The sequence below is a fragment of the Heliangelus exortis genome, chromosome 6 (genome assembly GCF_036169615.1).
Source record: "Heliangelus exortis chromosome 6, bHelExo1.hap1, whole genome shotgun sequence".
NCBI classification, from domain to species: domain Eukaryota; kingdom Metazoa; phylum Chordata; class Aves; order Apodiformes; family Trochilidae; genus Heliangelus; species Heliangelus exortis.
The window spans coordinates 23,982,775-24,010,176 of record NC_092427.1 but is presented as its reverse complement, the minus strand read 5'-3'; the positions used below and the strand labels follow the sequence as shown (position 1 = coordinate 24,010,176).

Sequence of the window (27,402 nt, the reverse complement as noted above, 5' to 3'; positions counted from 1 at the left end):
TACAAATAAAATTAAAGTTGTATGAATCATGTCTATTTGTATGTACACTCATACAAACAAGTACAGCAGCACAGTGCTAAGACCCTGTTTTAGTTCAAAATGCCAAGTAAAAGCGTAATTACAGAATTAGGATTGGAAAAATAACACAAACTTTTCAGCACACAACCGTTCTTATGATGCAGTTAGTTCAATCTCTTTCAATTCTACCTTTTGTCTAATACACTAAGACACTACCTCTCTGTTATCAGCTTTTTTTCGGGTTTTATCATTAGACCCTTATGCTTACAACTCCATTATTACTAAAATCATGACTTTTCACTCTTTATTTAATATTATTGATTCAAAATATCTGCTTTTAAAACCCTCCTGTCACAACGCTGCTTACTAAAACTCTCACAATACCAGTGAATAACCAGTGAATAAAAGGACAGGGTACTTTTAAGGTTTTTCTTTTTCTTGCCTTTATGAGTTTAGACATTTATGCGTTAGCCCACCTTGTTCTAATGGTGGTTTTAAAATCAGAGGAAGCAGACATTCTCTGAAGACACTTGACACAAGAAACATCAGTTAAAACTGAGACTTTCAGGAATGGAACAAGGCATCAATGAAAAGCACGGCGCAAATAAAGGAAATCAAATCCTGTTGTCCTTACTGAGTTGAATTTCCTCAGTTAAGGTCCACAGTATTTGATGCTGGAAAGATAGGACAATTGTTCAAAAAGATTAAAAGAAGCATGAATGTATAAATGCCTGCAGGCACTCATGGTGAACCTTGATAACGGAGAACAGAATATACAATACTCAATTCTTTCTTGTTGGTTTTAGCAATTACTAATCTTGCCACAATTACCATAATGTACATGACATAGCACAGTGCATACAATGATTAATACAGAGAAGAGGTGCTTTGGTAAAAAAAAAAAAAAAAAAAAAAAGCCTCTCAGTATTAGCTACCAGCCTTGTTAAAATGATAGTAGTTTCCTCAAGAAGACAACATGCTAGTGAATTTAAAAATGGATGGCAAATTAAGCCCATAATAAAGCATAAAAATTGCAGAATGGAACCTATGCTAACACACTTGAAAATGCTTTATATACAGGAGTGAGGCATAAATAAATGCACTTCTCTGTGTTCCTGGATATTTATGAAAGAAAAATACATATGTTGTTTTTCGCTTTAGCTATTTCTGTGAAATTAATAAAGTACAAGAAGCAATGGGCTTAAATAATTTACATATTTATTTCACAAATTAACCATACATCTTAACATTCCATACACATTGATGACAAACAAACATAACCCACCCTTTGTTTAAGTACATGGCTTGCAGAAATGAAGACGACATTAAGCCTGACAATAAAATGGTGAGTTTTGTAATTCCTATGAAAACATAAAATTTTGAAAAGTGATGGCCAATCATGGCTCTAAACTATGCCAATTGTCCCAGAATAAAATTATTCAAGACTAGAATTACTCCAAATTTATACTATTATAGCTTAGGTGAGATTTTGTCTCTCTACAAGTAAATGATAATTCTCCCGGCTAATATATGAAACTTGAAACAAGACATTTAAACTTACATAAACTACAACCACTCTAAACAGGTAGAAATAAAGATGCCTGGCCATATGTTTCAGATGTGAACATGAGCTTGGACCTATTTTGCTTATGGCTTAAAAAAAAAAAAAATTATGGGCCTGTTTCTAGTAAAAAATTCAGTGAATTTATGTGCAAATAAAAAAAAGGGTCTTTGACCTCTTTGACTTCAGCCCTGAAAGACCTCTGAAGTCACAGCTGACATATCTCATTAGACCATACCAGCTTCCCTAGGGACCTCTGCTGTCTAATGAATCAGTTAGTGGCACACACCTACAGAAGGAATGGATTAAGGACACATCATGAAGCAATTCTTTCCCAGCACAGTGTTGGGTCAGACACTCAGTTTTCTCTCTTCTACCACTATTACCTTTGAGAAATCACAATAGTATTGCCTTTTAAGAGCAAAAATATCTTAAATATTTATGGGATCATGACTGGAAAGAAACTGAAGTGGCACATTGATATTTGCCTAACCAGTCATTTTCCCTGTATACTGGATCATTACAACTTGCTACTCCTCACTTAATGCTTATATCAAACAATACAATTGGGCAAAGTGTATCTTTTGATCAAAAATTACGATCCAAGGTGTGTATGGGATAGTCTTAAAGACTATGGAGCTTTTGAGGCACGCAGACCTCAGTGTAAGGACACATCAAACTCAGAAATAAGAATACACATGAACATAACTGAATGTGTAGAAGGAATAGTTCTTTTATGCTACAAATCACAATGCTTGTTAAAGCAGTTTTCAAGGCAACTGACACTGCTGTTAATAACTGAAAGAAGATAACGAACAGGTAATTAAAGTAAAAATAATTTTTGCTTAGAGTTGTTGAACTCAATCATCTTGGCATATAGGTAACCAGAAAAATGGCACATATATTAGGGAGTTGTTTAACTTCTGATAAACATTAATTAATAACTTTCACATTGTAACATATTTTCTTAATCAATTTATCATTGTTTCTGTAAAATAGATTTAGTTCTGACTTAATTGTCAGCTACTGCTGATTCCTCCTCCTGAATATAAGCATTATTTGAATACAAAAAAAAAAAAAATACAAGCGCATTGAGAATGTTAATATAAAAATCCCTTCTGCTGAGAAAATGCCACAGGTAACAACTGAATGTATTCTACTTATTTCTGGTCATAGTGACACATAGCACACTTAACTGCTACTAATTAAAAAAAAAAAAAAAAAAAAAAAAGGAAAAAGGAATACGTAGAGATTTAGTTCTAATGTGGAACAAGAATACTGACCAAAAATCTCTCATTTCTTTACTACTATATAATTTTTATTAATGACATTGGAATATGGGGATAACCAAAATTATTTTAATGAATTTACATTTACATCATTGAATTATTATGCTCCCTCTTCTATCCCTTTAGCTTCTAAAGATACAGTACAAAATATATTTCCAAGCTTGTTACTTGGTAATAGTGAAAAAATCTTGTCCAGTCTCTACTAATGCAAAACTTTCATTTTCTTCCTATTGTGTTGCTTTTCTTTGCAACAGCATATATCCACTGACTTAGGGGGAAAAAAGGTAAATTAATTCCATAAGCCAGTAGGATGAGAATGGATGCAAGAATTTTGCAGTGATAGAAACTGTAAACACAGGGTCTGAATCAGTGAGGCTTATATGTTCTCACACAACACTGTGAGAAGGGGAAATACCAATTTTAGGAGTTCTTTCACAGAACTATATCCAAACTAAACAATAATCCTAAGTTACAATTTCATACCTTTAGTTTACAAGAATAGCTTCTACATTTTCAGGTGATTTTTAGGTTACATAAAACAATAATGATTACACTGTTCCAGACACGCAGGAATATATACACACTGTGAAAAAATTAGTCCTACATTAAAATTATTACAAGAATGAGGAAGGAGCTTGGAAGGAGACTGAAATACCTTGGTGCAGAAAGTGTGCACTAGACTTGTGCACAGATGAAATCTCACTTAAATTCCCCAACAAAGCAAAGTTTAAGTGAGACAGAAATACGCCCACGTATTTCTGTAGAGAGCTTTTCATCCCTAATGAGATGAAAAACAATGCCCCTAAAATGAGTGCTGCATTTTTACCTTCAGTGAACAACAGTATGGAAACACTTAGTGTTTCAAAAGAGATTCTGAAATAAATTACAGAAGTTTAGTATAATGTTAACACTGCACAAGTCTCAGCAGTTCCTGCCCTGTTAGTAGCTACACATTTGTACTGCCCACTGTCACTTTGCATCAAGGTTTCTATAGTAAGGCTATGAAAGCCCCCTTGTTCTTCTTGCACACAGTACCTGTCCCCTTCCAACAACACCCCATCCTTGTACCAGTGAACACTTGGGTAGGGTAAACCAGTCACAAGACACTGGAAGCATGCTGAGGCACCTATAAATGTACTGTAGTCAGAAATGAGCCTCAAAAATTTGGGAGGAGCTTCTGTGACATGGAACTCAAAGCTGCAAGTCTCTGAGTTCTCTGCTCTGAACTCAACCTTTTCCTCTTGGGATGGCTCTGCAAAAACATCAAAACTAACACTGACACACTGCTCTCCTTCTACCTCTTGCTCTTGTTGAGTCACTGCAAGCAGACGGATTGCCTTCTCTGAGTCATCTGTGTGTGGCTCAAACTCAAATTCCAGGTCTATTTCTGACTGGTCACCCAAGCTCACAGTCTCACTCAAAAGCAAGTCACACTTCTGGGCTCTGTGGGGTTCACAGCCAATGACTGTCTCCCTGCTTGTATTAGCACTTGCTCTCTGCTGAGCCATGACTACAAGGCAGCCTTTGCACATTGCTTCTCCCAGCCTATTTATTGCCCGACAGTAATATCTGCCACCATCAGAAGGGCCCACATTTTGGATCTTCAGGCTGTGAAGTCCCTCCTTCTGACTCACAACATACTTCCCAGTGACAGACATCACACGGGTGTCGCCTCTGAACCACTGCACAACTGGGACAGGAGTACCTGTTACCACACATTCAAACACTGCCTCCAAGCCTTCTGTCACCTTGACATCTGCAAAGGGCACAGCAAAGCGGGGAGGCATTTCAGTCACTTGAAAATCAATTTTTACATCCTCATTCTCTTCTGCAGCCATGCCTGCGGCTTGCTCCAGCAAGGCAAGTGGAAGGACATCCAGGGAAACCACCATGCTCTTTTTATCTGGGCTAAACTCAGGACAGGTTATGATTTTGACTTGCTTTTCAAACTCCTTCACCTCATTTTCATCCAACTCCATTTCCAGGAGGATTTCCTGTGGTGAAGGTGACCTTGAAGATGTGTTCTGTGCCAGGTCAAAGTGTATAACATGCTGATGGGTGACGGGGGGTGGCAGTGCTAGTGACCGCCCGTATTCAGACAAAACTTCCACTTGTGCAATACTTTTAGCTTCTCCAACAATGTTCACTGCATGGCACAGATACTGTCCTCCATCAGATTTCTGAACATTACTGATCTTCAGCATGCATTTGTCACCATCCTTCTCAATCTGCACTCTCTCATCCAGCTCCAACAGAGATTTATTATGATACCACTTCACCCCAGGACTGGGCACACCCACCACCTCAGCCACAAAGCTCAGTGTGCTGCCCTCATAGAGCCGCCTTCCACTCAAAGCCTTGAGGAATGCAGGTGGCATCTCCCTGCCTGAGGGCTCCAGGGCTTCACAGGGAGTCCTAAATATCTCTGCCTGTTGCTGGTCTAGAGACTGCTGCCTTCTCTCATGGAGAGGAAGTATGGCCAGGGCATCCATATACTCCCCAGTGGGTGTCCGGTAGCGCTCTGGTGGCGTACTGTCCCCTGATGCAGAGTAGGGTCTCTCAAAGGGTGTGAAGTAGAGCTCTGAGGGTGTGTTGCATTTTGAACCTTCAGAGGGTGTGAAATAGTGCTCAGGTGGTGTGCTGTACACTGAGCCTTCAGATGGTGTGGAGTAGCGCTCAGGAGGTGTGCTGTATCCTGAGCCCTCAGATGGTGTGGAGTAGCGCTCAGGTGTGCTGAGTGGTGTGTGGTAGGATGAGGATGAAGCAGTTTCAAAGATCTCCACTGAGGAGGGAGGTGTGTAGAAGTGGTCTGAATCAGGTGACTCCTCTCCACTACCACTCTCAAGCTCTATAGACACTTCTGACTCAGGAGAGAATGGCCGGGTGAGTTCCTGTTGGTTGTTGTAATAATCATAAACCATGCTGAAGGTAACCTCCTCCACTTCCAGTGAAGTGATGATCTCTCGCTGCTCCCTCTGGACTCTGCCTTTGAGATCTGGAGTTTCCTTCATCCCAGTTGACCTTAAATACTTGGTCAGGGACAAGTCAGGCTCCAGCTCTGAGCCTTGAACAGAACTGGGCTCTGGACCTGAAGAAACATCCTCCCACAGTCCTTCTCCATCTAGGTTATTTTCAGAAGCTTCCTCAGTGGGAATCATCTGATTGCCCCAAGATTCCATCCTTTGTTCCTTCTGTGCCACAGGATCATCCATTACTAAACCAAGTAAGAGCTGCCCAAAAGAGAAGCCCTTGGTTGTGCTTGGTTCCTGTTGGGTGTCCCTGAACACTTCCTCAGTGGAATCTGTGCTTTCAATCTTACAGGTGGACTTGCTCATTTTTGTCTCAAAGACCTTTTCTATTCCAAAACTTTCTTCCTCCTCAGCCTCATGCCCACTCTGGGGTTTCTTTTCACGTGCAGCTTCTTTCAAGTCAATGATGAAACTTTCACTCTGGGAGTCGGTGGTCTCCAGTCGTTCCCCACTCTCCCACACGTGTGTTTCCTGCACTTCTCTTTGGAAAGCTTCTGTGGACTGCACTGGAAAACTATGCATTTGTCCCTCAAGAGACTCCTTCCCACAGATATTCACCTCTGACTCATTAATTTCTTCAGCAAAAGATTCCTTTTCAGCAGATACCATAGTGTTGCAAAGGTCCCCATTAGGAATTTCCAAATTAGCCCTTCTGATTTCTCTTGGCTCTTCCTGGGCACTGACTTCCTCCTGTTGCATCTTGTAGCTCTGGCGCAGGTCCTCACTCAGAGACACTTCTTTCACAAGCACATCATGCTGGTGCACAGGGGAGATGAGCTTATCCGCTCCTACTGCCACACTCTCCAGAACTGTGGGGATTTTTGCTTGTTCTGCATCCACAGCTTCTGATGCTGAGAAAGGCTCCATGAACTTCTTCAGATCAAATGTGATATTTGCCTCATCAGTCTTGGATGGCAAGAGCTGCTCTTTGAAATGCACTTCTTCTAGGTGAACTTCAACTTCCTCAGTAAAATTCCGACCTGAGTTTTCTATGTCAGGAGGCGCAAGGATTTGATTCAAAGAAGAGTTGTCTGCATCAGGTTCCATTTCTTGCAGCGTTTGTTCATCATTGTGCATTTCCAAGTGTGCAGCATCCCCAGCATCTATCATTTCCTCTTTGCAAAGATTACCATCAACCTCAATGTCCTGTCCAATATCAACTGATCTTTCTTTCTCCTTGATCTGTACCTCTTGCTGTTCTCTACATAAGTCATAACAGCCAAACTGTTCCTTTTTGGGTGTGCTTGCTATATTGTCCTGCAAGTAAAGCAAACTTGACTCTTCTGTAAGAGGCACATCAGGAAGGATTGCCTCCAAAGTAGGGGCACTGCTCTCTTCCATGCAAACATCACTGCCCTCTTGCACCACAGGTGATACAGGAATGAAAACCTGTGAATCCTCACACTCCCTTGCCAGAGCAGACTGCTCAGAGGCATGTGTTTGTCCTTTCACTTCCATAAATGGAGACTTCAAGATGTCCCAGGACACAGTGTCTGCATGTGGTACCACCTTCTCTCCTTCAGCCTCCAGGTTCTCTGAAAAGAGACCTGAGTCCTTGGCTACTAGTTCATGCTCTTCCCTGGACATGCTGGGGTGCAGCTCAGTGGCATCATTTCCAAAGCTGTATTCCTCAGAGGCAGCTTTTTCCCTGCACTCCCTCATCTCAGAAATACCATTTGTTTCCCTTACACTTTCTTCTATATAGCCTGTTTCTTGCCTTGCATAAACTTCTGTGATATTCATTACCAGAATTTCCTCCATCTTGCTTTCCCTGAAGTGAGATGTTTTCTCACATTCCTTTTCCAGCTGCTCACCAGGAGACGAAGGCAGCCCCAGGGACCAGGGTATGTGTGCTTCTTTCCCTGTGGAGCACGTAATCTGCTCCTCTTCAACTTTCCCAAGTGTGCTGAGGCCTTGGAGGTGCAGACCGTGGTCCATGGCAGGCAGTTCCTCAGTGCCTCTATCATTTCTATACAACCTGGGTCCACTGGGCTGCACAGTCAGTTCGGAGGCAGTCTGTGCAGTTCCAGTCACGTTCTTGGCCACACAACAGTAAAGCCCGGCATCTGCCACAGAGACCCCTTGGATGTGTAAGCGGTATGTGCCATTCACACCTTCCTCAAAACTCAGCCTCTCACTGGCAGAGAGGCTCTGGCCATTCAGGGACCAAGCCACAGCTGGTGGGGGCTGCCCAGACACAGCACACTCCAACACCACTGCCTCCCCTTCCTGGCAATGAACGTGTGCTGGGGCTTCTGACACAATTTTGGGTGGCTCATGTCCCACATCAAAAGAAAACTTGAACTTGTGCTTTATGATTGGAGCAGCCTGGTCTGAAGAGGGCCGCATAGTTTCCCTTATCTCTGTGTCTGGCTCTGGTATTGGAGTGGGGGCAGTGACTTTGATTTCCACAGGCAGTGACAGCAAGTCTGAGTCCGGAACTGTATTTGTCAGTCCCTGCTCTGCTCCAAAGGCCAGGCTGACTTCTTCTTCCTCTTCCTCCTCCTCAACCTTCTCCTCTTCCTCCTTCTTCTTCTTCTCTTCCAGCCCTTCTTCTTCCTCCTTCACCTCCTCCTTCTTGCATTCCTCTTCATCCTCTTTCTTCATCGCCTCATAGGCAGGCATTCTTGGCCTTACATAGAGTGCAGCTGAGGTGCTGACTGTGCCCAGTGGGTTGAAGATCACACAGGTAACAGTGCCACCATGCTGTGGGAGTAGGGATGGGAAGGTCAGTGTAGAGCAGCACTCTGTGGTGTGTACAGCAGTGCCCCAGATGCGTCCCACAGGCTTCTTGTTGTTGTACCAAGTGACTGTAGGCTGTGGGCGGCCATGGAAGAGGCAGGAGAAGGTGCATCTCTGCCCCTCAACAGCCTCCTGAGACTTGACTTCCTGGACAAAGAGGGGTGGGCATGGCTCCAGGAGCCCACCTGGTATCTGCCACCTCTCCCCTGCTGCCTTGTGCCTGTGGTAGCCCTTCACCACCTGCACTGGAAGGGGATCGGCAGCTGCCTCAGGTGGGCTAGGCTTCCTAGGAGGAACTCCCTGAGGAATGGACATAAGGGATTCCTGCTTCTTTTTCAGCGCTGCCCTCTTTGCCTCCCTCAACCGCTGCAGTTTCCAACGGATCTCCTCATCCAGCAGCTCCTCAGCATCCAGCACTGTACCACTGCGCTCCCTACTGCTGTATGCCAGCCCTGGACGATGAGGCCCCACCTGTGGCAGCCTCTGGAAATGTATGGTTCGTACCATACCCCGGGATGGGGAGAGATTCCCAAGCTCAGCCTCCTGTCCCTTGTCAAAGGGTGAACCAGTGCAGCGGAGCACCACCCGCAAACGGTCCTCCTGCCGCTGCTGCACCAGGCACTCCCACCTCTTTCTCATCCACTCTGCTTTGGCTGTGAAACCCAAGCCCTGCCGTGAGCCACTGTGAGCCACCAGCAGTGAGGCAGTGGACTCAGCAGAGCCCTCACTGTTAATAGCAAACACCCTGTAGCTGCCAGCATCGTGCTCCCGCACATCCCGCACTTCCAGGCTGGCACGGTGCGTGCGCTCCTCACTCTCAGTGCGGATCACCTTGCGGCAGTCCTGGTCAACTGGCCGGTTGTTGTGAAACCAGGCCATCTGGGGCGTTGGGCATGCCACCAGCTTGCACTGGAAGAGTGCAGGGTCACCTTCCAAGACAGACCTACACTTGAGGCCCTGTGTGAAGGTCGGTTTACATTTCTGGGTGCAAGCCTGCACTGCTGCTTTCTCAGGTCCCTCGAGGTTCACCTTGCTGTGCTGCTCTGCAAGACAATGAGACCGGGTTACAACATGCCACTCTCTGCCTACCCTCCGATTGAAAAAATGAAATTGCAATATATCGAAATAAAAAATGGGCATGCAACAGATTTCATCACACACCCAGGAAAAAAAAGTAATTCACTCACCATATTTGTTCGAATAAACGCAACGCCTTGCTCTGTTTTAAAGATTGACACGAAAATCGTTCGTTGTCTGTTCTTTCTTCAGACTGTGGAAATTTCTTCTTGAACAAGCAAAAATGAATTTCAAAATAACACGTTCTTCTGTGTGTATGTTTTTGCTGCCTGGAAAAGCTGTGTCTTTGGGTGGCAAAGAAGAAAATCTTACCTGACTTGCAGACAGTAGAATAAACGCCCTTTCTGACCCTTCTGTTTGTAGATTAAATGTTTAAACAATTGAGAAAAAATATTTTGAAAGATATTAAAAAAAAGTAAGTAATTAGCTAACATGAAATGAGAAGGCGTTTATTCGAACTAATACAGCCACTAACTTCACAGTGTTATGCACAAGGAAAAAAGCAAGCAACATGAACCACATATGCTATCTGCAAGCCAGGGTAAGAGATGTATAATGATGAATTAATGTATGTAAAAGTGCAAGGAATCAATGGCAATGTGTAGTTTTCACATATCCTAAACAACAAATACTTTCCAGTGTATTTCATCCATCGAATAGTGTTCATTGAACTGATTTCTGTTAGGTTGCTAACTTGTTTAAAAATAATATGATTAAGATTTGTATAACTTCCTTCTGAAGTAAACTATTCCATGCATTCAAAAGGAAATTGAACAAATAAAAGCTTTGTGAACAGCTGCAAAGCATGAAGTAAAAGTTTAGAATATGGCTGCAAAATTATAAATTTGAAGTTTTAAACATATTTTAAAACTTAAATAACCTTATAATGCAGGTAACCCTTTGCATATCAAAACAAACATGCAACATGTTCTAATATGCTTTAAAGTGTGTCTTTCTTTCCCCATCAGACACTACATGTAAGCAGATAAAAGATTTCACAATGTTACTTATTAATGGTTCTAATTATTCAGTGTAAGATCACTGGTGACTGTACCTTTCAGTTCCATTTCCATCTCTTCCTCTACCTTCTCATGAATAATTTTTTCAGGAGCTGAAATAAAAAGACAAATATTTTGAGCTATAGTTGCAAAATATGCCAAAACACTTTATGTAGTAAAACCATCCAATCCCTATAGCAAATACACAGAAATTCACACATACATACACATAACTGCATGCTAAACAATTCAAACTCTTGATAAATTTTGAGAACAGAGTAATCAAATGCTTTCAAACTCGTTTGTACTGTTTCCCAGAAGATTTGCTTGTGTGTGGAAAGGGGGAAAGTTTCTAATGTAGCATGCCTTTATCATGCCTTATAGCCCTGAAGGAAACATTCAAAAATCCACAGACATTATAATGAGATGCTTCTTGCTCTTTATCATCTCCCAGGGAAAGAAAGTCCTGGAATGCAATGATGCTATGCACGAGGAATTGATACTTTGAAGGAACATGCAGTTGCCAACCTGTCACTTTCAGATGGGTGCTGCACTCGGCTTGTCCTGCAGGATTAACTATTCTGCACCTGTATATACCCTGGTGGTTCTGACCCACTTTCAACAATCTTAAACTGCACAGTGGCCCATCATGTTTTAAGAAACACCATGGAGACTCCTCAACTATTAGCTGATTGTACAGCCAGACCACGCAAGGTGTAGGCACACCCTTCATTATACAAAAGAGCAAAACATCATCTCCTTCTTTTACAGTGGTTTCTGAAGGCAGAATTTCGAGAAACTCTGGTGCTTTGGCATCAGTTTCTGTGATGTCTTCACATGGCACAACATCAGGATGGTAGACTCTGTTTCTTTGCTTTTCAGTTTCATGTAGTCTTTGAGATGTAGATATAAACAAACTTGATGTTTTCTTGGAAGATTCTTGCTTAACTTCAGATGCTTTAAACTGACAATCTCTGGCTGCTTTAAAGCTTTTAGTATCTGATTCAAGAGTAATTTTTGTTACTGCTTTGGCTTGTGCTTCTTTTGCTAGGTAAGAATAAAGTTAGGAAAAGGATTAGGTCACAAGTTTTGTGGGAATAAAAAATATCCTTATACTTAGAGGGGGGAAACCCATTAAAAAAATTAGTATTGAAAGAAAGTCCAGCATATTAGTGTTACAGCAACACTTAAACATGAGTGAATACACATTTACAAGTTCTACAGCTGCTAGGCTAATTCTAGATATCAGTTAAGTCTATAGGACTTCCCTGGGACCAAGACTTTGTCTAAAATGCCTTACACAAACAGGCCTTTACTTTAAATTGAGAACCTCAATTTAGAAAGTAGCAGCAGAAGATTATATAAAATATTTTGCACAGCTGAACAGTGAAGAAAGCAACTTCACTATATAGAAGTCAAATCTTTTGTTTAATGGCTTTTTCATTATCCATCTTAGTTTTCTGCTCTTGATTCCCTTGAGGTCAGCAGAAATACTATGACCTGTCCAGTGTGGTGCTAATACTTTTTTTGGTCTTCGCTAACTAACACTACTAACATTTTAATACACTGATGTCAGGAAGGAGACTTAGTAAAAATAAACATAGCTCTGGAAGTGTGAAGAGATCTTCACAGATCATTAGTGCAGTAATACAATACTTGCATGCCTTAGCCCTTTCAAATACATTGATCTACATAGCCAAACTTGGAATTGGAACCTTGGATATATTGGAAAGAAGCTGGACCCAGAACTGGACCCAAGAATTTGGATCAGGTACCTAGTTCAACACTGCTTATTTGACATTCTTATCTTCTTTAAATTCCTGCTTCAGGAATTCTAAAAATGTAAGAATACCTATCAAGCTGTTTTGCTTTACATCTCACTGTGTACCATGAAGGATATGAGGAATAACAACCTTCAGACACCTGTGACTTGCTGGGAAGAGGCAATACCAACTATGGCAATCCATGTGGCACAATACCATGTGGCCCATGACTTATGAATAGATAAGTAAATGTGATGGAAAGCCCCAAAGAGTTATTACTAGAGCCTTCTCAATGAAGTAATGATAATAAAGCAAATATGAGTGAGTTGCAAGCAGTGATAATGAATCTGCAAAAGGTAAGTCATAACGTTAAGTCAGATAACCACCTTTGACTGTTAGTATTGCAGCAGTTGTTGTCTCTCCGCCATCATTATATACAGTGCAACTGTACCGTCCTTGATCTGTCAGCTGGGCATTTGGGATTGTGAGCAGTAGAACATTTCCATTTTGTGAAATTTTCGATTTTTCAGATACTTCTATTCTTTTACCTTCATGGGTCCAAAGAAACTCATAGAAGAACTCATTTTCTAAGCCACATACAAACTGGGCAGTGTCACCACATTCCACAGTTAGGTCTCTGAGCTGCAAGAGAATCTTTGGAGGGATATCTTTCATTTCCTGAGTCATAGAAATCCTGGTGCTCTGAGATGATTGAGAAAAGATTGTTGTGTGTACGGCTTCCATTTCTTCAACTGCTGTGTAACTTTCAAAAACCTGTACACCCAATTCCTGTGATGGCTGTTGCACTGACTTAACTTCTTTTTGATAAGTTTTGATGTTCTTCTTTGTGAGAGGAGCAACATGAAGTTCTGACATAGCCTGTGACTGGATAGACTCTTTTACATCTTTCCCAGAAATTTGCCTATCTAGGGCTTGCACTGTGTAAGCAAGTAACAAAAATAACAGTATTAGTATCTAAATCATTTTACTGGGCCATGCCCTGAACAAATTCAAACACCGTGGATGATGAAAATGAATGATCTTCATTTGAAAACTCAGCATGCCAGATGCACTATACTCTTGACACAAAGATTATCCATTCCATTCTCACACATGAATGGCAAGTGATGCCTAAGCTAATCATGCAGATGATAGACGGTTGATGCTTGTCTCTTCTTTCACTGAAGTACTGGAAACTTATGGGAATTTCTTAATTTCTTTTTTCTTTTCTTTTCTTTTTTTTTTTTTTTTTTTTTTTCTTTTTTCCTTACAGGATAGTACAAAATACCTCAGTTGATGCTATAAAGATCGCTTAATGACTAGTTTTAGAAATCCGAATGGCTTCAATAAAATGAGTCTATTCTATGAACTAGATCAAGCTACAAGTTTGCAAATTTCTGAATGTTATAGCTTAAACAGAAGAAATGAGAATGACTGGGTTACAGAGGGTAGGTACTACTAACATCAGCTAGTAAAAAAAAGGTATGAATTAAGGAAAGGACATTAGTAACAGCATAGAAGTGTGGTATACAACAAACTGAATCCCCTTGAAGTAAAAATGGGGCTTTACCTTCTGCAGTCACTGTAAGTGTAGCTGTACAAGTTGTTTCTCCAGCACTATTTCTTGCCTTGCAAGAGTATTGGCCAGCATGCTCTAAAAAAGCATCTACTATTATCAGTATAGCTGTGCCTGTAGACTCATCAAAGTGGAAAACTAAGTTTTTTGTTGGCAGCATGAGTTGTTGATTATGAAACCAGTGGATTTTTGGTTTGGGCATGCCAGATACTCTAGCTTGAAATCTGACCGATTCCCCGCTGCATACCCTGCAGCTAGAAATAGGCTGGATAAAGGTGGGCCTTTGGCCAACAGATGCCTCCTTAAGTGAAACAGATGAAGAAACATGCCAATGGGTCTCTGATGTAACTTCTTCAACCTTTTTAAATCCTGGAAAGAAGCATGCCAACTTTTAATTTCTTACCCTATGCTACAAAAAATTCTCTGTCATTCAAGAATTTTTTTTCTAACTTACAAATTAACAGCATGAATTATTCTAATTCATCATTTATAAAATCTGTTGCAAAAAGAAAACAAAATATTTATGGTTAAATAAAATCAATGAAAATACAGAACGTAAATAGAAAATTTTTCAGACATAATTTCTGCTCTGAAACTTTGGTCAAACTTTTGTCAATTTATATGACTAAACTATTTCTTTTCAGCTCAAGTACCGAGTGCACCCCTCTATTTAACATGTTTTCCAACACTTTCAAAGTAATTTCTTCTATATAAAAACTCTTACTCAGTTCTCCTCACAGTCAAATCAAAGAGTGTGTAAGCAAAGTGATTCCATTAGAAGGAAGATTTTGACAATGTTCAGTGCATGACAGATTGTAATACTGGAGAGACTGAAAAGATGAGGTACATGGAACACTGAAAAATTGTGAAATAAGTTTTCCTGTGTATCACATATATTTTTGAGAAATTAATGTATGCTGTGGACATTGGTGAGTTAAGAGACAACATGACAGACAATGACTCACATATAATCATCTGCATATATTAAGGTTAGTATTGGAACATGACTTAAGAAGACATCTTTTTTAATTGCACACTGTACCTTCTAGCTTCAAGGTAGCAGTGGTTGTCACTTGGCCTGCAGAATTGCTAGCCACAAAGGTATAGACTCCTTCATCCTCTGGATAAGCTTCAGCAATCTCCAGTTGGTAAGTGTCTTCAAACTGTGTCATTCTAAAAAATCGTGATGGCTTGATTTCTTTTTCTTTGCTGTACCAAGAGACTTTCAGATCTGCTCAAGCAACAGAAAGAAGCAAAAAATGTGTAAGTTACGATACTAGACTAGTAAATAAACACTATTTTTATTTTTATATTTACATCTGTCAGAAATCCTGACCTCAAGTATCTTTTTTAAGTTTAAATGTGCCTTGTATCACTTTGGTAATGTCTGATCAGTTGAAAGTGACCTCCTTTTTTTCTGGAAGTTTTTATTTACAAATTGAAAATATTTGTATGGGAAAACTGTTTCTGGTGCTGGTTTAATTCATGATTTTAAATAACTTTTTCTTCCCCCTCTGAATGTATAAATTCAAAAATCTTTTGCTACTACTAGAAACAAAGAAAGTCTCATTTTAAAAAAAGATATTCTGCTACAACTGCCTGATTAAACAGGCTAAAAAATCCCAAGGTTCACCTGAACAGTTTAAATAAATGAAAACAATATCATTTTCCTAAAGATATCCTCTTTTTGTTGCAAATAAGTTTTACACCTTTTATCTCTCAAGAAAAATTCTGTCTTAATTTTTGAAATATAAAATATTGTGCTATTTGACTTGTATGGATTCCTATAGATTTGGAAAAGAACCAAAGCAGACTTTAACCTTGCCTCTCCACCTGGCACTATTACATCATGAATCAAATGTTTTCACAAAAATAGTGTACTATTACTGTCATCATAAACCAGAGTCAGTGTTTTCAATACACAGATGCATATGGTGTACCATTAAACAACTGTACTTGCAATCATGTATTACCTATGCTAATGTATAATAGAAACAAGGTTTTCACAAGACAAGTAAGAGGTATGAAAATCCATTTGGATACAGTATTCATTAAAGGAAATTTTCAATGGGAAAATTTTCTTCACTGAAAGGATCATCAAGCATTGGAACAGGCTGTCCAGGAAAGTGGATCAGTCACCATCCCTGGAGGTATTGAAAAGATGTGTGGTTTCGTAACTTAGCGATATGGTTTACTGGTGGACATGGCAGTGTAAGGTTTATAGTTGAACTTGATCATCTTAAAGGTCTTTTCAAACTAAACAATTCTATTATTCTATGAAAGGGGACCCAGGTGAAAGTGTCTTTACTCTCTGTGCTTCCACATTCACATAAATACACTTCTGAGTTATAGTATCACTTCTAAAGCAGAGGCAGATTTTTTATAAAGACTTTTTTTTTTTTAATTGGAGTTTGATTTCAGGTGATGGGCGTGCAAATAAAGAATATTTGCAAATATATGCATATTACTGTTTTTATGATGATTTTTATATAGCTATCACTCAGGATTACTTTTAAATTTAGAGTTTTATTTATCTTTAAATAATTGCAATCTCTTTGGGATTGAGGCTGGATCTCATTCTTCAGTTTATCATGTGAATATTTTATTACTAGTCATATTCAAGACCATTTATTGAACCGAAGAAAGACAGTTTTATGTGGGTTTTTGCTAACTTGGAAATAATAATTTTAATTGTAGAATGATACTATATGTAACTAAAACCAGGAAGCTTATTTAAGATAAATCTTCACTTAAAAGAAAATGAGCAAACACATTACTGTGTTAGGACAAAACAATGCAATTGGAATTTACTATCTGCTGAGTGATACAAGATACCTACGAATATTAAGATAGAAACAAAGTTTCAGTCTGTTTGTTTAACTGACATGACACTGTTTTACCAGAACCTTTGTTACATTCATTTAAATTATAATGATTTTCCACAGTGATATTCCACGTTTTGAAATTCATCACTTTAGTCACTGGCACAGTTTCAAAATATCAGCTAGCATTTGAAACATGGAAAAGTTTCCAAAGACATTTTTTTAAAAAGATCTTCTTTTTTAAAAATGCTTAATGAAATTTTATAACTTCTATACCTGATGCTGTCTATGACACGTGACTTGCTTTAATAATACTTGTCAGTAAAAAAGACTGATCCCAGCACATACATTTTTTCCTGAATTCAAGAGGAACAATTTTGACAGATGAAAAGATGTACCGGATTTTATTAAACCCACCTGTCCCTGTAACTCTGCACTGGAAATGAGCAGACTGTCCCTCAGAGGTAACAGCATCATGTAGTGGTACTATGACAGCAGGTGGATACACTGGCACTTCTAGCTCAGGAGAAACAACTTCTGGGACTAAAGGATAAGAAAAAGAAGTCAGTTTTAAAGATTAAGCAAGTCACATGCATGGTGACAATCTCATTTCACAGACATTTTTATGAGCACAGAAAACTCACTTTCCACCGAAAGTGAAGCTGAAGTTGTAGCAACTCCATAGTCATTTTTTGCTTCACAGGTGTACACTGCTGCATCTTCAGGGAAAGTTTCAATCAGCAATAGAGTATATTCTTGTGCATCATGAAGAAATTTGCACTTGAAACCTGGAGAAAGCTGTTGGTCATCTTTGTACCAGGAAATTTTGGGCTGGGGGTTGCCTGATATCATAGCACAGAAGCGGGCAGGTTTGCCGGACTCCACAGTGGTTGGCTCTAGCTCTCGAATGATCTGAGGTGACTCTGGAGCTGCAAATTGGAAAGGGGAAGGGAGAAAGAAAGAGAAAGAAAAAACTCATTATTTGTATTTATCAAAACTTAAAAAATATTAGCATGGAATTTATGTTTTACAAAAAAATTTAAATCTCATGTGTCTATGAAAATATGCAATTTTCCTTGTTACAGAAGGAATGATCCAGCAGCAAGTGCCCTAACACAATTAGTTGTCTTGACATAAGTGTTTTCTGGCAAAATGTGTCTTAGAAGCATTAGGTTGATCCCTCTGGCAAGGTATATTTGTCCTTATGAACAAATGAATTTTATTAGAACTTTAGAATTTCTTGGTCTTAAATAAACATAGCATGGAAAAGAACTACTACCTAGCTATTTCAGTAGAGAAAGAAATATCCACATACATGAGGATTTTGGTAGTGTTCCAGACATAGGATTCTCTTTGGATTATTTATTTATTTATTTCTTAATTTCAGAGTTAGAATTCCAGAAAAGCTATATAGAACTCAGGAAAACACAGGGTAATAAATATTGCCAAAGCAGAATTTGTGAGGACACATACCATTCACATAGAGAACAACAGAACTCCTATTCCGTCCTGCAACAAAAGTATATTCTCCCGCATCAGAGTAAGTGGTTTCCAAGATGCTCAGTCGGTGAACTCTCCTTTCCACCACATAACTGTATCTTTCCTCATATTGGAAGTTGATCTCAATGCCATCCTTGTACCACTGTGGTTCAATGTCATCTTCATTGACTTCAAATTCAATTTCAGCTCTTTGTCTCTCAATGACCTTTGAACAGGAAGAATAAATATTAGAAAGAGCATTTGCTTTTACAGATGATTACATTTTCCCAGAAGAAGGTCCTGATCTTATGATTACAGATTTTTGTGTTAGGACCCCTTCTGGCTAGATATTGTTGCTCTTCTTTTGCATTATTCTTTGAGCGACAAAGTTATCAAATGTTTGTTCTGCTGTATAGGGCATACCTGAATTTCTTTATGGATGCTTCTGATACGAATGTCACGACCTTCCACTATTAAATTGGCACTGGATGTGTTTCCACCTGCTACTACGGTGTACTGACCAGCATCAGACATTCTTGTGGAAGGAATGATGAGACGATGGACATATTTCTCTCTCTGAACATGCATTCTAAGGACAACAGAAAAGAAAGCAATCAAGTTATTTCCTGGGGGAAATAAAGTAACAAAAGTCAGTATGGTCTAGAAGCAATCATTTACCTTTCACCAATCTGAAGTTCTTGTCCATCCTTCATCCACTGGACCTGAAAATCAGGTTCTGAAATTTCACATTCAAAGATAGCCCTCTTCTTCTCCACAACCTTTATGTCTTTAATATGCTTCCTAAATTCAATGTGACGAGCTAGGGCAGAAAGAAGTGAACGAATGCCATTATTTTATTTAAGCAACTGTAAGTCACTACTAAATAAACAAATCAAGAGAGTAAATACCTTCCACATATAAAGTGGCTGATGAAGCTGCTTTTCCAGCAACAAAAGTGTATTCTGCAGCGTCACCAAAATGCACATTCCTTATGGAGAGGGAGTGTGTGAGCTGCTTTGTTCGAATCTGGCATTTATCCGTCGATTTTATTTCTACCCCGTTCTTCAGCCATTTATATGAGATACCTTCATAGTTAACAGTAACTTCAAATGTTATTGTATCTTTCTCTTCAGCATTGATGTCTTTTAGCATGGAGGTAATTAGGATCGCTGAAAGAAAAGAAATGGACATGGTTTGTTGTAGTTTTTTTTTCTCTTTTCTTGTCTTTAAATATGAGTTAAATGGATTAGAAATCTTTAAAATTCTTTAAGACCCTGATTTTTGGAAACATAGAATGGAAAGCTCTGTGTCCCGAATCAATACTACATTTCCCAAGACTTCTAAATGACATAGGAATCCAAATTCTGTCTCCTACAGTGACTTAGTGTTTAGGTATGTTGGCCTAACTAGAAGAATAAAACACAGCTTCTACGTCTCTTTCTGACCAGCAGGAGAAGGGATGGTGCCCCTGTACTCAGCACTGGTGAGGCTGCACCTTGAGCTCTGTGTTCAATTCTGGGCCCCTCGCTACAAGAAAGACATTGAACTGCTGGAGTGAGTTCAGAGAAGGGCAACCAAGCTGGTGAAGGGTCTTGAGAACAAGTCCTGTGAGGAGAGGCTGAGGGAAGTGGGATTGTTTAGTTTTGGGTAAGAGGAGGCTAAGGGGAGACCTCATCGCTCTCTACAACTACCTGAAAGGAGGCTGTAGTGAGGTGGATGCTGGCCTCTTCTCCCAAGTGAATAATGATAGGACTAGACAAAATGGTCTGAAACTGTGCCAGGGGAGGTTTAGACTAGATATTAGGAAGAACTTCTTTACTGAAAGAGTGGTCAAGTATGGTAATAGGCTGCCCAGAGAGGTCGTAGAATCATCATCATCCCTAGAGTTATTTAAAAATCATGTAGACATGGCACACGTAGACATGATATATTGGGCATAGTGGTTTTAGGGGGTTTGAGGTCTTTGTATTTATTTTCTATTATATTTTATTTATTTATTTATTTTTGGTTGGTTTGGTTTTGTGTAGTTTTGGTTTTTTTCCTGGGTGGATGGCTGAACTTGGTGATCTTAGAGGTCTTTTCCAGCCATGACTGTGATTCTTTAAAAAAATGTAATTAAGGTAGTTTGGGGTTATTTAAAAATACCTCAACAATAGTGCCTGTTTTGTCTGAATGTCAGCAAATATGTGTATTAACACAAACACTGTTCTTAGTCACTATAAAACATTCTGATTAATTTAATTTTTACATACGTTTTACAGTCAGAGTTGCACTAACTCTGTCATTTCCACAGACAAATGTGTATTCCGCAGAATCCTCACTGCTCGTGTTCATGATATTGAGCTGATGGAGTTTCCCCTGGACCACTATTTTGAACTTTTCACTCATTTCAATCTCCACACCATTTTTTAGCCAGACAGCAGGCACATTGAAATGAGAAACTTCACATTCAAAAGAGGCAGTTTTGGTCTCAGGAATCTCAATATTTTTCATGGTCTTTGTGATATGTATGGCTAAGAGGGGAAAAAAAGACAAAAGAAAAGATTTCTTAGAGGTCAGTATGTGTGGAAGACTGCAGTATATACTATGAAGTATAAAGTTGTTCAATATGAGCTGGTGTAGCAATTAATATAATTACTTTCTTACAAGCTTAGAATACTTACTTTCCACAAACAGTTTTGCTTTACACTCAATCTGACCAACAAGAGCGGTGTATTCCCCAGCATCAGCAGGAGATATGTTATGCAGCATAAGCTTGTGAACTTTCCTTTGAGAGATCAGCTTGTATTTATCACTTGGTTTAAGCTCAACACTTTTGTGGAACCATCGGACAGGTACAGTATCATGGGATACACTCAGTTCAAATGAGACAACAGCATTTTCCAAAGCAGTCACATCCTTTGGCTTTTTTATGATCTTGACAGCTTTAGGAAAAAAAGCAAGATTCAGCAGTGTGCTTTATTTAAATTTCAAAACACACATTAAAGCAAATATTCAAACTAGACTGACTTACTTTCCACATGAAGTCTGGCATTTGCTCCTATCTTTCCAAGTTTAAAGCTATAAACAGACTCATCAGTGACAACACAGTGTTTGATTTTCAATGTGTGAACAGTTCCTTTCACTGAAATTTCATATTTTTCATTTGATTCAAGTTCAACACCATTTTTAATCCACAGAGCTCCTTTCACATCAGGGTGGGTCAGTTCTATACTGAAAACTGCCTCCTGTGTTTCTGTCACAGTCAAGTTCTTTAGTGTCTTCTTTATCTTAACAGCTACGAGAAAAGAAGAAGAAAAAAGAAGACAATTTGGCAAAACAGACCAAAATTACAAACGATAGCAAACGTAATAATCTTAAAACTGAGCCCCGGTGCTTCATTCCAAAATATAGTATGTCTATATTGATTTATACTGTTTCCACTGTAGTAATGTGCTTAGAATACAAAAATGAACGCTTACTTTCATGAGAAACAGGTTTTTTTATTTGATATATTTACTACACTACTAGTAAAGAATGACCTGCTAGCCAGCACCTTTAGTAAAATATGTTTTTGCTAAATATCAAATATGGAGACTCAAAAATACAGTAAGTTTGCTACCTCAGAAAGCATCTTGTAATATAAAAATAATTTCAAAAAGTGAAGGAAAATCCGTGTCTTAGAGCCTAATCCAAGTCACAGTGAGTGAAGCTGGACCGAGTCTCAAAGACATTAGCTAGTTATAAAAAATACTGACCTTCGACCTTCAGTTTGGCAGATGTCTTTGAGGTTCCTATTTCATAGCTATATTCACCCATATCATCCATTTTTGTGACAGGAATATTGAGCCTTCTCTTTACACCATCAGATGCAGCTTGGTACTGATCTGTCAGAAGTAGCGGTTTACCATTTTTTAGCCATTGGCCATCTGATTCAGGATTTGCCACCTCACATTCAAAAACAGCTGTCTGGGACTCAGCCACAGTCAGGTCAGAGAGAGGCTTTGAAATGGCACCACCTATATGGAAGCAAAAGCACATAGTTTTTGATGTGGTTCAGCTTTTCCCCATAGGGAAATTCAACTGCGTGAAACGTTGATGGTGGAATTCTTCACCCTAATTTGCAGAATGCTCATAGACATTCTGAGTTCTGTTAAACATCAAGAACAGAATGTGAACTGAACATCAGAAAAAGATCATAAGTTCTTCTCATTTTAAATTTTTTTTATCAGCAAAGGTACACTGAAAATTCAAGACAAAACCTTCCCTTCTTTTTTACATTAAGTATATAAAAAGCATACTACAACATTCCATACTACGGTGCTGATTTAGCAAAACTTACTTAGCATTTACTTAAAAACATCATTCAATTCAAATTATACTACTCACAAAAGATAAGGGAAAGAACAAGGAGAACATTGGGGCAAAAAATAAACTAAAGATGTAAAAGGTACAGAAATGGCATAATTGTCACATTTAAAAAATACAGTACATTGAGCATCGTTTTTAAATCACAGTGAAATAAAAATCTTGGACTCCAAACCTACTAACCTGCTACTATAAGCTTTCCAGAGGTTTTCTTCTCTCCAGCATAAAACACATATTCTCCTTCATCATCTTTCATCATTTTCACCACTGTCAGTTTATATATTTTGCCATGTGCTTCAATTTTATATTTAGGACCAGGCTTGATTTCTTGGCCTTTGAAATGCCAAATTACATCAATCTCTGAATGGGAGAGCTCAACCTCAAAGGACACATTCTGTGTTTCAGTGCAGGTGATGTCATGAAGACCTCTAATAATCTGAATTTCTATTAAAAGAACACATTAAAAATATATTAGTTGCTTCCTCAGCTTTGTATTTAAGGAAATAATTTCACAAACTGAGCTTCTTAATGTAAACATACTTTCAACTGTGACATTGCAACTTGTTTCAACTTTGCCAACCATTATCTTGTAACGTCCTTCATCTGATGCATGGGTTCTGTTAAGTACTAGCCTCTGTTTAGAGCCTTTACATACAGCTTGTACACGTTCATCAGGCTTTATCTGATGATCATTTAGGTACCATTTGGATGAAGATACATCAGGTGCTGAAACTTTGCATTCAAGAATCGCTTTTGTTCCTTCAATTACATGAACATCTTTTAGAGGCACCACTATTTCCACACCTGTTAAGTTACAAAAATATTCATCATGAAAAAAACATGCCTTTAACAAATAATCCTATGAAAAACCTAAAAAGCAAACACACCTTCAAAATCATAATGATTACTTACCATACACTGTGATCTGTCCAGTGGTTGACAGCTCAAGATCAGGAACACTAAAAGAGTAAGTTCCGCTGTCTTCCTTTGTTGCATCTTCTATCAGCAACATATGCGACTGCTTATCCAACACGATGTGAATACGATCACTTGATTGAATTTCATGACCATCTTTCATCCAGACTCCTTCTGCATTTTCCAGGGAGACCTTAACTTCAAGTTGTACAATATCTCCCTCACAGACTTTCTGATCAGTAAGTCCTTGAAGAATAGCCATGGGACGAGCTGTGGAATGAAATGAAGTTAATACTCATCACAGATAAGCAGAACATTGAATATTAAGACAGTATGAGATATAGAGATTTAGCTGTAACATATGCTATAGAACACCTATCATACATGGATAATATAAGTATTATAAAAGCTTACGCTTCATCTTCAGTTTGCAGTGAGTCCTTTTCCCATCAACAACAAAGCTATACTCTCCTTGATCATCTTTATTAACATCTTTAATAGTGAGGATCTGGCGACCACGGCGGGATGCAATCACATATTTATGATTAGAAGTGAGTTCAACATCACCATGATACCATTTCCCCTCTGCATCTTCTCGGGAAACCTCACATTCAAGTTCACCTGAGAAGGATTCTGGTACTTCAACATCCTCAAGTTCTTTAATAAACTCAATCACAGCACCTACAGGAATAAATTGTTACATTCCTTAATAAGCTTGATTAGAGACACCTGAAGAAAATATTTCTTATTAAACAAGTATAAAAAATTAATGTGTACATGGTGTAATTTTAACAAATAATCCTATGAAAAACCTAAAAACATGCATCTCCAGACTTTCATACTCAATTCTAAGAACATGAAAGGAGCTTGAACATTTCTTAGTGCATTAGACACCAGTTTAAATTGTTTTATTTCTTCCTATGGTTGATTTCACTTTAACAGTACTGTATGGTACTGAGCTGTGTGCTTCTTACCTTCAACAGTAAGTTTTGCAGTAGTTTTTATGGATTCATCTTCTACCAGTGCACAACTGTACTCATCATCATCAGATACTGCAATTGCTAGTACAGAAAGAAAATGAGCCTTTCTGTCTGAATGCATCCTGTATTTGTCTCCAGAGTGAATCTCAATTCCATCCTTAAACCATTTCACTTTGACAAAGGGTTCTGATGTCTCACATTCAAATGTTGCCATGGAGTCTTTCTCTTTAGCAAAAATATCTTGTAACTTCTGGGTGAAGCTAATTACCTGCTTGGCTGCAAAACGATACAGAATGAATCAACAGTGCATTGGCCATGTAGACTTTACACACTAGGATAAGCAGAGAGAGAGAATTCAAATTACCTTGTACTAACAGGAAAGCGTGGCTAGAAGTTTCACCAGCTATATTGACTGCTTTCACCATGATGCTGGCAGAATCATCAGAAGTCACATCTCGGATGACTAATTCACAAACATTATCTTCAGGCCAGTACCAATACACACGATCAGTCCTTTCAATCTGCACACCATTTTTGAACCACTGGCACTCAGGATCTGGTTTTCCTACTACTCTCACACGGAAGTGTGCATCTGTCCCCTGGGCTACAGTCTGGCTTTGAATTCTTTCAAATATCTTGGGAGCCTCCATGCTTGGACTAAGCTCAATCTTCTCTGGTTTGAATGTTGGAATGGTGATTTTGCCTTCAGGAGGAAGTGCTTTCTTCTCTTCCTCTGGGATCTCTTTGGTCCAGTGAAGAAGTTCTTCTTTTGTCTTTCTTAAGAGTTCTTCATATGATTCATCTTTTTTGCGAGACTTAAGTTCCACTGCGGTGATGGCTTCATAATAGCCCTCTTCTGTCCTGCGCTTGAATTTACTACGCAGCTCTTCAGATTCCTCTGAAAGTTTCTCATGAGTGATTCTTTCAGCCCTTTTCAGTTTCACCACTTCTTTGGTTGTTGCCTCTGCAGGTTTGTCTACCTTCTGTACCTCAAACTGAAGTTTTCCATGTTCTGTCACTACAGGCTCATGTTTAGGTTCAGGAGCATGTCGAAGAATCGATCTGAAGTCTTCCCTCTGCTGGATCTCAAGTTTCACCTTATGATCAATAAAGCCTTCAGGATTTTCTGCAGTGACTTTCACCTCTCCTGTGTCATAAGATTTGCAGTCCACAATATCCAGGTAGTAGATTCCATCATAACGGAGTCTAAACCTTTTACTCTTACGGATGAGTTGTCCATTGAGGTACCAGTTGACCTTAGGCAAAGGATAGCCAGTCACACGACAGCGGAATCGTGCTGTTTCACCTTCCAGGACTCTTGCAGGTTCAGGAACCAAAACAATTTCTGGTTTTTGCTTTTCCTTTTGGTCCACTGTAACTCCAGAAAGAGCACCCTCATGAGCCATTCTTTCTAACTCTTCGATTCGCTGCAGTCCCCTTCTGCCTTCTGGCAACTGAGTTTCTTCCACAAGGCTTTTCTCATCCTTCACGATCAGAGTAGCAGATGTATGATCTGTACCATATTTGTTAGTTGCTCTGCAAGTGATGACTCCACTGTCTCTGGAATAGGCTACTCCATAGTCCAGGCTACAGTATCCAAACTCATTGATCATGCGGAGTCTGTTAGCTGCTTCCAAGGGTTTGCCATCATGCAGCCACTCTACCACCATGGTTGGGTCACCAATTGGCGTAAGCCTACACTCAAAGTGTGCTGGTCCAAATTGCTTGAGTCGCAAAGATGTGAGCTTCTTCTTGAAAAATGGTTTCTGTTGCTTTTCCTTGTCATAGAGATCTCCTTCCTCCCATTGCTCTTGACCATAACGTAAGTGGAGAGGCTCTAACTCTGGTGCTGCAATCTCCTTGGCTTTGTACGTTCCTTTTGGAATGATTAATTTCCTTTCTGGTTCAGGCTCTGCATGTTCAACTTCAACATTTACTTTGCACCGAGTAGTGTCCCGTCCTGCTTTATTGATAGCAGTAGCAGTATACCATGCAGCATCTTGCCTGGCAGTAGATTCAATTTTAAGGGTAGCTGCCCCTTTTGTTCCATCAATCCTGAAACATGAAAACAATTCAATTTTTTCAACTTTTTTGCATTGCTTTGTTACTCATTTTTGTCCTTCTCCAAAATTAGGTCAAAGCCTCCAAAGGCAAATCTCTGGAGAAATTACACATTTGTTTATGTTTAGTCATATTTATGAGTACCGTGCCTAAAAATCAAACAGATAAGGATGATACAAAACTGTCTTGAATGCAACAGCAGTTTTTTCCTAAAGAGGACTTCAAAATTAAAGACAGATAAAGGTTTCCTAAATCTCTGTTGTAAAAGCATTGGCTTTGAAAAAAACAAAGTATAAAAATACACAAATTGGAAAAAAAAAAAGGAGGGAATCCTTCAAGATATTTAGATATTTTGTATCTCTTAGTCCTTAGCCTTGCTGAAAAAAAAAAAAAAAAAAAAAAAAAAAGACGGTATCAGAAGCTTTAGTAGCAATTTGAGCTAAACGCTTAGTAAATCCCTTATATGGAAGCAACATTCAAAACACCCTAAGAGGCACTTTTGCCCGATGGTGATTATTACCTCCTTTACTATTTAAACAACATAAAAATGCTTACTTTATTTTGGGGTATTTTTGAGGTACAATGATGTCGCTGTTCTTCAGCCATACAATGTCAGGGCTAGGGTTACCAGTAGCTTTCACTGCCATCTGCAACCTAGAGCCCTCCTTTACACTAATATTTTTCAGCCTTTCCACAAAGTGTGGTCTGACTAGGTCTTCCTTAGCTGAAAGAGAAAAGATAAGTT

The 27,402-nt window shown here is 39.1% G+C and overlaps 2 protein-coding genes across 4 annotated transcripts in view; both read right to left on the bottom strand.

Moving 5' to 3' along the window:
- TTN (titin) overlaps positions 1-27,402 on the bottom strand; it is a 237,288-nt gene that overhangs the window by 185,289 nt on the left and 24,597 nt on the right. For all 3 annotated transcript variants that reach the window (XM_071747224.1, XM_071747225.1, XM_071747226.1), the window contains exons 24-42: positions 27,213-27,381; positions 24,961-26,651; positions 24,591-24,872; positions 24,031-24,297; positions 23,614-23,886; positions 23,242-23,505; positions 22,885-23,145; positions 22,092-22,352; positions 21,368-21,631; positions 21,018-21,278; positions 20,607-20,867; positions 19,263-19,523; positions 19,033-19,174; positions 18,778-18,943; positions 18,349-18,580; positions 17,520-17,804; positions 17,293-17,418; positions 15,096-15,284; positions 10,771-10,827 (exon numbers count right to left, since the gene is read on the bottom strand). In XM_071747224.1, the coding sequence (XP_071603325.1) occupies positions 10,771-10,827; positions 15,096-15,284; positions 17,293-17,418; positions 17,520-17,804; positions 18,349-18,580; positions 18,778-18,943; positions 19,033-19,174; positions 19,263-19,523; positions 20,607-20,867; positions 21,018-21,278; positions 21,368-21,631; positions 22,092-22,352; positions 22,885-23,145; positions 23,242-23,505; positions 23,614-23,886; positions 24,031-24,297; positions 24,591-24,872; positions 24,961-26,651; positions 27,213-27,381 (5,712 nt within the window). The remainder of the gene's footprint in view (positions 1-10,770; positions 10,828-15,095; positions 15,285-17,292; positions 17,419-17,519; positions 17,805-18,348; positions 18,581-18,777; positions 18,944-19,032; positions 19,175-19,262; positions 19,524-20,606; positions 20,868-21,017; positions 21,279-21,367; positions 21,632-22,091; positions 22,353-22,884; positions 23,146-23,241; positions 23,506-23,613; positions 23,887-24,030; positions 24,298-24,590; positions 24,873-24,960; positions 26,652-27,212; positions 27,382-27,402) is intronic.
- LOC139797633 (myosin-binding protein H-like) lies at positions 10,839-13,917 on the bottom strand. The gene is made up of 2 exons (XM_071747229.1): positions 12,864-13,917; positions 10,839-11,761 (listed from the first exon to the last, which is right to left on the bottom strand). The coding sequence occupies exons 1-2, from the start codon at positions 13,351-13,353 to the stop codon at positions 11,067-11,069; spliced, it is 1,185 nt and encodes a 394-aa protein (XP_071603330.1). The 5' UTR covers positions 13,354-13,917; the 3' UTR covers positions 10,839-11,066.

What these genes read in the sequence shown, in the direction of transcription:
- LOC139797633 (XM_071747229.1), bottom strand. Translation starts at nt 13,353, where the DNA reads ATGTCAGAACTTCATGTTGCTCCTCTCACAAAGAAGAACATCAAAACT. An exon ending in TGCAATACTAACAGTCAAAG is followed by an intron (nt 11,762 to 12,863) that starts GTGGTTATCTGA and finishes ATTCTTACCTAG; the next exon opens with CAAAAGAAGCACAAGCCAAA.